This window comes from Cryptomeria japonica, chromosome 5 (assembly GCF_030272615.1).
Source record: "Cryptomeria japonica chromosome 5, Sugi_1.0, whole genome shotgun sequence".
Classification (NCBI taxonomy): domain Eukaryota; kingdom Viridiplantae; phylum Streptophyta; class Pinopsida; order Cupressales; family Cupressaceae; genus Cryptomeria; species Cryptomeria japonica.
Genome location: NC_081409.1, coordinates 521,117 through 533,740, shown reverse-complemented (window position 1 = coordinate 533,740; position 12,624 = coordinate 521,117). Strand labels below are relative to the sequence as shown.

The window sequence follows — 12,624 nt, the reverse complement described above, 5'->3', positions numbered from 1 at the left end:
TTGGAATATTACATCTTAGTACAGTAAGTATGGATTAGACAATTAATGTGATAAATAATTGTTAGTATAGAAATAAAACAGATGTTAGTTATGTGGTAATTATTTGGGTGGAGAAGTTTTGTACGAGAAGACACAAGCTTTATAAGCCAATGCATATCAAAGTAAAATAAGCCCAACAAGATTTCACCCGATGCACCTGGCAGGCAGGCTGCTTGGTACATCCCCAGGGACTAGTCTCGCCTCAGCTCGCCCCAAATGGGTGCTCGGCTGGGTCACGGGGATACCCTATGGCACCAAAAAAAAAAAAGCCCAACAAATTCTATATAGTATTCCATTATTAATTTGGTGAAAATCATAGTGTGACTATTATCCTTTGTGTATGCTCACCATTTTCAACATGGTATTAGAGCAACAATTTGGTCTGTACGAGGGACGATGCGGAGGAATGACATCTTTCAGCATTAGCTTGCATACAAATAGTGATGACTGCTTGAGATTTTAATAAAAATATTGTGTCAGATTTAAAGATATCTCACCATTACAAAAGCTTTCCTACATTGTTGTTTGATCAGGTGATTGTGCAATGACTATTCATCTACATTATCAAAAACTCTTGGTTGATTAAAGCTGCATCACCCATGCTACATGTGCAGGAAAGTATTTCAGGCAGCCGCCACTATATTTTTCACATACAGGTTAGGGACTATAACATGAACAAACATAATTTAATATTTATAATTTAATGTTTGGGCTTTTGACTAAATAAGGGTGGTGAATATTTGTTTCTGGCGTAGAAGGGTTTTCTTTTTTGGGTGAATGTGTTAAGAGGTTCCTTGACAATTTGAAAATAAACGTGAGGTTTAAAAAATATAAAAAAATAAAAATAAAAAAGGAGGTTAGATGCAGTTGTACCAAAAATGTGAGAAGCTAAATTTGAATGCATTTTAAAATTATCAAGTGCAAAAGACAGTTCATGCGGATGTTTATTTGCTGCTGCATTTTAGTGTGTGAAAATTTGAATTTATGGTTTCAAAAGGCTGAATAATATACACATAAGTGTTGATTTTTGGAGGTGGGTGTGGTTTCCAAGACTTTCAACCATTTTTAAGCACTGTTTAGATGGTTGCATAAGGTTTTCGTGATGATATGTGGTGAAGTTGGAAGCAAAATCTCTTACTAAGATTTGATAGAAGGTCACTAGTTCAAATATGTTTTAGACTTTATAATCGCATCATTTTTGCATATTTGTATGCTCTTTAAATGTTATAAGGTATTTTCTTTTCTTTAAAGAAAATATAGGCATATGACCAGTCAAACCAGACTGGTTTTGGTACCATCCAGATTTGTTGGTGATGTTTTTCAGTTTTTGGAGATTTTATCATATTTTGTATAAAAATTTATTGCAAAATATGCATTTTTGGTAGAAATTGACACCTTGCAAATGGTTATTGTCATTGTACACACTTTGCTCACCATGCTAGGAATATTTTATCATTTGTAGTCTCGGAATAATTTCATACATGTATTTCACTAATTAGGCTTTCAAAGATTGTAGTGCTACTTCTAACAAGTAAGATCTAAAGAGGTCAAAGAAGACATCTGGCCAACACCAAAGATTGGAGGAATTTCTCCATCTCAAGCTATCTTCTTCCTTTAAAATGGTAGATTGTATGAGAAGCAACACCACCTTTGTGTCCCTTCTTGGAGCAAAGAAGACTTCATAGGTTTGTATTTTGTAACAATGGGTAGTTAAAGCATGGAAATTCACACTTTTAAGATGGGATGTGATCTAGTGTAGATGCAACTCAATATGGATGTCACCCAAGTAGGTAGTTTGGGAGTTTGTGAATCTTGCGAATTATACCATTACAAGGGTTATGAGAAAACTTGATGGAGCATTGTGGATGTAGCACAACATGGATTGTTGTCCAATAGTTTGGGAGATTCATAATTCGAGAGTTTAGGGAGGTGGAATCCAAAAACCTTGGGAATTCAAGTCAAGAGCTACACCTTAATGAGTATCACATGATAGCTTGATGGAGTTCTACTTGGTTCAAGAACTATTTAGAAGGAGAATCTTTTGACGAATATGTGGTTCTATTACAAAGAGAATATTTTGACAAATATGTGGTTCTATTTAGATTGATATAATAAGTGGGGGAATTGTGGAATATTACATCTTAGAAAAGCAAATATAGGTTAGATAATTAAATATAATAAAAAAATTGTTTTATAGAAATAAAACAAATGCTCTAATACCAATTGACGAGCATTTGTTTTCTCCAATTCCTTCTTCAAGGATATAATTTCGAACTCTACTTTTTCACAATTTTCTTCTTTTTCTTTTAATTTAATTCTCACTTCTTCCTCCATTCTTTTTGTTTCTTCAAGTTGCACTTTTAAATAGTTAGTTTTTCCGATTCCTCGAGGCCTTATGATAATTTTGCTTTGAGATCATCTTCTCTTTTAAATTGTTGGATTTGCAATTTTAGTTTCATGTTCTTTTTCTTGAGTTTTTTTTATTTCATTAAGGGCACATATGAGTTGTTCATTCAAATTAACTTATCCTTCATCTTCGTTATATTCACTTCTAAATCAACTTCTGTAATGTCCCCTATTTGAATCACCTTATATTTTGCCCACAAGAGATTAGAGTAACATGGTTCAGGTCTGATCTGATTGCTTTATGAGAATTCCTGCTATGCTTTGATGCCCCCATCAAATGAAACCTTCTCCCCTTATCTTCCAATGTGAGGGAGCGTCACACCTCTTCATCATGTTTGCCCTTTGTAAGGATCACAACCTTTCACAATCACCACCCTTCAAAAGAGTCACAACCCTTCATCATTTATGCCCATTGAAAGAGTCACAAAATTCCATAATTATGTCCTTTGAAAGAGTCACAACCTTTCATACTTTCTGCGTAACTTTGGAAGAGTCACTTCCTTATTTACTTCCCATTCCTTCCTTCTTCCATTGACTCTTCCTTGATTCACATGCTCCATTCTTTTTTCTCCTCCCCCTCCCAAATGAGATTCGCTTTCTCCCTTTTATATCTCATGTTTGAGGGAGTCACAACTTTTCATTTCATGCCTTTTGACCATTCATTAACTTAATTAAATTTTAATTATCTTTTAATTTAAATTTTATTTTTATTCTTTTGTATTTTAATTTTATTATTAAATCCTATTTCAAAGTGGGGAGATTACAATCTGCCCCTCCCAAAATTGCTTGTCCTCAAGCAATTATAGTTTTAAACCAAAGTTTATCCAATGACAGTTTTAAACCAAATTTTGTCCAATGTGAGGATCCCTAAACTAATCTTTAGAACCTCTTTGTGATATATGTTAATTTTAGTGATCAGAATTAACATGACTCAGAAATAAATAAATACACATACACAAGAACACCAAGATACCCTGGGAAAACCTCCCTCTTGAAGGTGAAAAAACCCAGCAAGCAATCTCAGATCAGATTAGAATAAACACAGAAGCAAATTACAACTTTGTCTTCTCAAGACATAGATCAATTAGGGCACAACTTATCTAAGACAATCTGATCAGAATATCCTTGAAGTGCAATTCACTATCACTGAGTGTCTATCCGGCACCTTTAGAATAATATGTCAACCCTTTGTCAAGTTCTTCAACCTTGGAGAATGATTTGCTCAGCCTTGAACCAAGAAATCGTTGTTCTTGGATGATTCGCCCAAGTGATAGGTCGTTGATCTAACTGAAGTAATTCACCGCTGATACTTAGGAGAAATTCACTGCTAATCAAAAGTAGATCGCTGAATGAATGAATGCTTGAGTTGTGTGTTTGATCACCCAGATTACATTGCTTATATAGGTGATTATGTCCTTAATCACCCTTGGTCGGCCTTGTATATTTTGGAGCCAAGTTACATTTCAAATATGGGTCAAGGCCCATTCACAAGTTACATCAATTGTTGCTTATTACAAGTTTCATTTGGGGTAGGACTCAATATGAGTCTCACTTAATTACAAGTTACATATACCAGTCAGTTATACAAGTTACACCCATCGCCCAAATAGGGCCGGACCCAAATAGGGTTTACACAATAAAGTGATATGTCAAAATGCTAAGGCCGACAGGCCACTCAGCATTTTATGTACTAGGTCGGCCCTAGAAGGGATCTGACCTAGCTACAAATCAACACTCCCTCTTAGCTAGGGAGGATTCCTTCTGAATAACCAAGTCACATAGTGACAACCAACATGGCTACTCCCATGAAAAATGCAAATGAACACAACCACCATGGCTACTCCCATGGATGGAAACCAAATAAACATGACGTTCACCATAGCTACTCCCAGAGGGTGAACAAACACATCATGGAATTTCTTCCATGACATCCACCATACCTACTCGCAGAGGGTGGATCCACCATACCTACTCATAGAGGGTGGAACAAGGGCTTTAATCTCAAACTTCTCCAAGAGAAGAATGCAACTCCACCATGCCTACTCGCAAAGGGTGGATCCTAAGTACATCATGGACTCTTTCATGATACCCATCATGCACACCCGTAGAGGATGGATCCACCTTGCATTGCCCACAGAGGGTGGAAGAGGTCTTACACCTCAAAACTTCTCTACAGAGAAGTATAAACTGTCACCTTGCACTTTGCAGAGGGTGGAAGAGGTATTACACCTCAAAGAAACTACCACCTTGCACTCCGCAAAGGGTGGTCCCACCTTGCACTCCGCAGAGGGTGGAAGATACACACAATGTTATCATAGGAGCTGAAAACTCCCTCTTGGCCAAAGTATATTTCAAAGACACAAGGAACACATGTTAGTTCTATCATAGAATCATAATCAAGAACATCCTTGCAATAATCATATAACAATTATAAATTCAAAACTGATTTGAATTCAAATGGTTAGCCATACTTCTCAAATCCAACACTAGAGATATCAATTTGTTTGTAAATCAGTTTTCAACATCAATGGTTAGAAAATAGCAACATGTTTAAGCGTTACTAAATATAATCAACAACAATGCATTCACTGAGGATTATGGGGAATATGTAACTCCCTCTTAATTCTTATCTAAGTAATAAGTTCACATGATTCAAAAACTAGTTGATTTACTCCTATCATAGTTTTAAGAATCTATCAACTATATCCTTAATTGAAAGTGTGAGTTGAAAGATTGTATAGGCTTTCATATCTAATCCCGATGGCACGAGCTGATTTGATGTTGGACTCCTTAGGCCATGCAAGAACTCTTCCTTCAGAAAATACAACCTGATAAGCTTTATCTTCTAGAGCAGATATAGAGATTAGATTCCTTTTTATTCCAGGTACAAACAAAACATTACTGAGATGAAGGGAAATACCAGAATCTAATTTGAAGGAAATAGAGCCAAAACCTCTTACTGCATAACGAGCATTGTTACCAATAGTCACATGAAGGTTGGACTCCTTCTCCACCAAATCTAAGAGATGCTCCTGATAGCTTGTGATGTGTCTAGATGCACCACTATCAATCAGCCAAGTGAACTATCTGACTAAACATTGCTTGACAAGGCTAAGATAAAGAGGAAGTCTTCATTATTCTGTTGTTTCGAGACTTCATTTAGGTTCGCTTCTCCTTGCTCAAGCTGAGATTGACAGTCCTTTGCAAAGTGACCAAACTTGTTACATCGGAAGCATCAGATGTGAGACAAGTCCTTTGGTTTCTTCCTTGAATCAGGAGCACAGGGTTTGAAATCTCTATTTCTCTTGAAGTTATTCTTCTTCCAATGGCCACCTTCCTTCTTAGCTGTGAGGACATGATGATCACTATCATGAAGACTTCTAATTTTTCCTTTCGCAACCAAGCGAGATTCCTCTTGAATACAATCTCCTCTCAATCGATCAAATTGAGGAAGCTCCACTCTTGCACTGATTCCTTGAATAAAGGGCTCCCATGTAGAAGGAAGACCATTTAGAGCCGTCATAGTTAAGTCGTTGTCTTCAACATTCTTCCCAACGGTAGAAAGTTGATCCCTTAGCCCAAAGGTTCTCATGAAGTAAGCAGCTACAGGTTCTCCTTTCTCAAATCGGATGTGAGAGAGTTGGTTCCTTAAGGCAAGTATGTAGCTAGTGTTGTTGACTTCGTACATCTTCTCCAATGTGTTGAACATCTCTCTCGCAGTCTTCTTCTTGGAGATGGATGACACAATGCGATCTTTGACGGAATCAATAATCATCCTTTGTGCTTGGTAGTCCTTCTTCTTCCATTCTTCCTTCTCCTTTTCATCTTGAGGTTCAGCAGCATCCTTGCCGACGTATTCAGCAAGGTCATTTAAGGCCATCATTATTCTGACCTTCCATGAAGTGTAATTGGCGGAACCTTCCAACCTATCTTCAGCCCTAAGATAAGAAGTTGTGTTGACCTGAACTTGAGCAGTAGGTTAGACTAAAAAATGACTGTAATTGATGAATCTGATCACAACTATTACGAACCAAGCTCTGATACCATGTTGATTTTAGTGATCAGAATTAACATGACTCGGAAATAAATAAATAAACATACACAAGAACACCAAGATACCTTGGGAAAACCTCCCTCTTGGAGGTGAAAAAACCCAGCAAGCAATCTCAGATCAGATTAGAATAAACACAGAAGCAAATTACAACTTTGTCTTCTCAAGACATAGATCAATTAGGGCACAACTTATCTGAGACAATCTGATCAGAATATCCTTGAAGTGCAGTTCATTGTCACTGAGTGTCTATCCGGCACCTTTAGGATAATATGTCAACCCTTTGTCAAATTCTGCAACCTTGGAGAATGATTCGCTCAGCCTTGAACCAAGAAATAGTTGTTCTTGGATGATTCGCCCAAGTGATAGGTCGTTGATCTAACTGAAGTAATTCACCGCTGATACTTAGGAGAAATTCGCTGCTAATCAAAAGTAGATCGCTGAATGAATGAATGCTTGAGTTGTGTGTTTGATCACCCAGATTACATTGCTTATATAGGTGATTATGTCCTTAATCACCCTTGGTCGGCCTTGTATATTTTGGAGCCAAGTTACATTTCAAATATGGGTCAAGGCCCATTCACAAGTTACATCAATTGTTGCTTATTACAAGTTTCATTTGGGGTAGGACTCAATATGAGTCTCACTTAATTACAAGTTACATATACCAGTCAGTTATACAAGTTACACCCATCGCCCAAATAGGGCCGGACCCAAATAGGGTTTACACAATAAAGTGATAAGTCAAAATGCTAAGGCCGACAGGCCACTCAGCATTTTATGTACTAGGTCGGCCCTAGAAGGGATCTGACCTAGCTACAAATCAACAATATATGTAGATTCTACAACACAACTCTATTATCATCGGAGGGCATATCTCTATCTTCAAGTTCAATGTGATTTATGGTTTATCTCAACTACTGATTGGAAGTATGCAATGTTTGTCATTTAAGAAAAAATCTCTCATCAATTGTAATCGTAAGAACTGTTTTAATTGGTCCTATGGATATCTCCTCGAGACAAAACAAGGAGGGACTTCCCATATATTGAGAAGAGGATTAGAAGCATGACACACATCTATAATTTTGTATCCCCCCCCCCCTTTTTTGGTTCACTCTTGTTATCCTCATATTCTAGATCAACCAAAAATAGGAATCCCATGATGATAGGAACATGTTTACAACAATCATAGACATTCTTGTAGTAGACATATCAAACAAAAAGTATACACATAAAAACACGGAGCATACACATGAAGACACAAAGTATACACATGAATTGAAGAAATAAAGAGCATTTAGTGAAAAAGTAGATTATGATAAACATAATGACTAACTAATTATCCTATAACCAATCATTGCTTAGTTCAGTAGGAAACAAAAACGGCCCAACCCAACTAAGCCCGAGAGCGCGTCACATCCAAATCATGGCCATTCACCTCACATCCCACAAGCAGTAGGAACGTCCAATTATGACCAATTACATACCTAGGGAAAATCAATTCATCACTTGGCCCACAAGAGGTAGGAATGTCCAACTATGACCAATTCCATCCCTTGGGGTAATCAATTCATCACTTAGCCCACAAGAGGCAGGAATGTCCAACTACTACCAATTCCATCCCATGGGATAATCAATTCATCACTTGGCCCACAAGAGGCAGGAATGTCCAACTATGACCAATTCCATTCCTTGGGGTAATCAATTCATCACTTGGCCCGCAAGAGGCAAGAATGTCCAACTATGACCAATTCCATCAATTGGGGTAATCAGTTCATCACTTGGCCCGCAAGAGGCAAGAATGTCCAACTATGACCAATTCCAACCCTTGGGGTAATCATTTCATCACTTGGCCTGCAAGTGGCAAGAATGTCCAACTATGACCAATTCCATCCCTTGGGGTAATCAATTCATCACTTGGCCCGCAAGAGGCAAGAATGTCCAACTATGACCAATTCCATCCCTGGGGGTAATCAATTCATCACTTGGCCCACAAGAGGCAGGAATGTCCAACTATGACCACTTCCATCCTATGGGGTAATCAATTCATCACTTGGCCCACAAGAGGCAGGAACATCCAACTATGACCAGTTCCATCCCTTGGGGTAAAAGTTTCAATGTTCCAATTTTTTTTTTCTTTTTTTTTAATGTGGAGTTTCATAGGATAATTTGTTTCTAGGTCTTGAGGACGCAAGGGTGTCATAGCCACTAGATTTTTCCTCCACAAAGCTCCATTTGTTTGTTGTCCCTTCTATCTAGGGTTAATTCTCAAAACCCTTATCCCTCTTGTGTCCTCTTCTTGGTTGAGAAAGTCATGAATGTCTCTTTTTGGACTGTCATACCTTCATCCATGCAACACAGGTCTGTGCATATTCGCCCTTAAGATCTGCAACAAAACACCTTCAAAATCTGCTCTATATTCTTCAAAATTTATGCTCAAGGAGGTCTGGTACAATCTGCTCACAAATCTACTTAAATCTGCTCACAAGTCTGGAAATGTCTGCCCATAAATCTGGAAAATGTCTGAAATAAATTGCTTCAGAATCTGCTTATTAACTTCACTGTTCTATACTCATAAGGTCTGCTAAATCTGCTCAGAAAATCTGAAATAATTTGCTTATTAAACCTTAAAAAATCTGCTCACAAAGTCTCTTTAAGTCTGATCTTAGGTCTGCTACAAATCGCCATTAATTCTGCTCTTTGATCTGCTACAATTATAATAATCTACTTTTTAATCGGAATGATAATCAATTGAGTCCATGTTAAAATGTTCTCCAATTATTCTTATTCATACCCATCAAATACCACTTGTAATGTCCCCCAGGCTGGTAGAATCATGCTCTGATACCATTTGTAATGTCCCCTATTTGAATCACCTTTATTTTGCCCACAAGAGATTAGAGTAACACGGTTCAGGTCTGATCTAATTGCTTTATGAGAACTCCTGCTATCCTGCTATGCTTTGATACCCCCATCAAATGAAACCTTCTCCCCTTATATCTTCCAATGTGAGGGAGCATCAAACCCTCTTCATCATGTTTGCCCTTTTTAAGAATCGCAACCATTCACAATCACCACCCTTCAAAAGAGTCACAGCCCTTCATCATTTATGCCCATTGAAAGAAGCACAACCTTCCATAATTATGTCCTTTAAAAGAGTCACAACCTTTCATAATTTCTGCCTAACTTTGGAAGAGTCACTTCCTTATTTACTTCCCATGCCTTCTTCCATTGATTCTTCCTTGATTCGCATGCTCCATTCTTTCTTCTCCTCCCCCTCCCAAATGAGATTCCCTTTCTACCTTTTATATCTCATGTTTGAGAGAGTCACAACTTTTCATTTCATGCCTTTAGACCATTCATTAACTTAATTAAATTTTAATTATATTTAATTTTATTCTTTTATATTTTTATTTTTATTTTTATTTTATTTTTATTCTTTTGTATTTTAATTTTATTATTAAATCCTATTTCAAAGTGGGGACATTACAACTTCCCAATCTATTTATGCAATATCTCTTCCCCTTCTGACTCTTCTTCTTTTTCTTCATTTTGTAAGGTACCATCTTTTGACTCTACCGTCATATATAGAAATTCTTATTTATCATGGTCGGAGATACTCTTTTCAGATGAACTACTTTCCTCCTTGGAGTAGAGGCTCTTCTTATGTTTGTGAAAATTCCTTTTCTTCTCACTTCTAAACTTAATGATTATTTGCATCACTACTATTTATTCTGGGTCTGATATACTTGCTTAGTTTAATGCTTAAACATAGATATAGAAATGATATAATAATGAATGAACAACAAGAATAAATGTTCAGAGATAGGCAACCTTCTTATTAGCAGCAATAAGCTAACAATTGATTTGCATTGAAGCACGGTTCAATAGATAGGGGAACATTAATGTTTCACGCAATTTCAATATTCAAAATGCAGTAATGAAAACAGTCAAAACAAATCCTTACTGCTCCAGATTGATGAAGCTTTCACCATCGGACCAACCCCTTAATCGATACAGCAGCCAATACACAAAATCATCAATATATAATCAGCTCGCAGAAATTCTGAGCAGCTCGCATCCACAACAAGGGAAAAGAATGATCAAGCACAGTTAATGATTGGTCTGCAAGGCAAAGTCTCCCGTAGTGATATTCCGGACACCAGTTTCAAGATATAATTTGCTTCAGCGTTGGGAGGCGCTTCAGCAAAACAACTCAGCAGCAGTCTTCTTTCAACTTCAAGCTTCACACATAGAGCAACACCATTCCACGAATTGCCAGAGCATCAACTAATATTTGCGTCAACCAGAAATATTAAATCAGCCCTTTTATTAATATCTACGATATTTCTCAAAGCCACGACTCAACAATGTTGAGATGCGCCAGACATAGAGAAAGCTCCGCTAAGAATTTAAGTCTCACACTGAGTATGAGATAGCCGCACCGGCCCGTCAATTGGTAGTATGAATAGAATGATATTGCAAGCCTCCACGAACTCAGGCAATGTCTTACGCTCGTGAAAGAATACGTGTACCCAAAACACTTCTCCAGAATACCTTACGGGAAAATGGCACCCTAAATAATAGCAATTACAATCTTTGGCGGACTCAAAAAAATTGCACGGCAATAAAGATTTCATAAATTAGTATATCTATTTATAGAGAAAGATAGGTAAGCTAAGTCCTAAATATATCATATTTGTTTATTGCATTTTAAAAATAATTATATTATTATATTATTTAATCAATATTATATTATTATTAAGATATTACTATAATTTAATATTTTTATATTTCTATTAAACTCTTCACCAAAGCAAAAAAAATTATTAAGACTAATTATTATATTATCATATCTTTATAATATTATTTTGACGAAGTTAACTATTAATATGATGGAGATAAATAGAATTGATTAATAGTTAAACTCAGAGTGAGTGGTAGTTGAGAAAAGAAAATAAATAAAATATTTTTTTAGTTTTTTATACATTTATTTTAATTTAGGTTATTTAAAATTTAAATTATTTTTATTTAAGTAATAGTAAAACTAATTGTAATTATCACGGGTGTCATACAATATGGCAGGGGTCAATTTTAATGACGGGTTTTTAACCTCGCATATCTATCAATCTATTATGTGAGTATTAATATGCCTTTCAGCATAATTAAAGATCAGCCCTACAAAATATTTCACCAATACCTCAATGCTCTATAAAGTATTAATCCTCATTCAATATATGGGATAAATTATTTCAATGGAACACGACATCAATATTAATCATCCAAGATAATATTATTCATTTTCATTTAGCTTGATTTGGTCTAGTGGAGGAGAATGTGTGCTCTTGAAACAGAAGTCGCAAATTCAAATCTCATCGGAAATAAGGTATGTATGCCTCATTTGTAACATAGTTGGGTGCCTCCCACGAGAAGAATGGGGTAGTCCCATATTGCTATAAGCCATCTATAGATCCACATATAGACCGCAATTTATCCATCCTTATTTCTAAATTAAAAATAAACTTCTATGAATTTGTCTCCATTGGAAATTTCACAAATTTAGTTCAGTCAAGTGAACTCTGTCACGAATCTAATGCGAAGAGTTCAAGTTTTCATCCAACCCTTGTTGATCAACTAAAAGGTTTTCATCCTCAAATTCTCATAAACCATCACACAAATTCATCATATCAAATCCATAGACATGCCTTACTACACCTAGCCAACCTCCTTATAAATAACTCCAAGAAACATCCATAAAATTAAGTTGACTTTAATATTTGTTGTAACTAAACAAAATTATTTAATAAAGTTAATTATGTTATTATTTTTATTTTATTTTATAATTAAATTAATTAATTAAATATATTCATTTTTTATTAATGTTAATTTTTTGACAACTTATTAATCAATTAATTCAATTAAGTCACCTTATAAAAATCTGGGGACATTACAATATGATCTGCTTATCACTAATTGCCAAATATCAAATCCAAGTGATATTAAGTACTTGCGCATTTTTCCACTCAAAAAAGCATATTTTATTTCATCAAAAACTAGAGCCCTGTTGGAGGAGAATCCTTCTAAGCATGCCATGTGTGCTCTTGTGATCTTTCTTCTAATAATTAAAC

The 12,624-nt window shown here is 36.0% G+C and overlaps 1 protein-coding gene across 1 annotated transcript in view; it reads right to left on the bottom strand.

The window, feature by feature from the left end:
- LOC131073130 (dol-P-Man:Man(7)GlcNAc(2)-PP-Dol alpha-1,6-mannosyltransferase) overlaps positions 1 to 11,102 on the bottom strand; it is a 291,571-nt gene extending 280,469 nt beyond the window's left edge. The window contains exon 1 of the mRNA XM_058009516.2: positions 10,464 to 11,102. Coding sequence (XP_057865499.2) covers positions 10,464 to 10,491 — 28 coding nt within the window. The 5' untranslated portion in view covers positions 10,492 to 11,102. The remainder of the gene's footprint in view (positions 1 to 10,463) is intronic.
- Between the last annotated feature and the right edge of the window lie 1,522 nt (positions 11,103 to 12,624).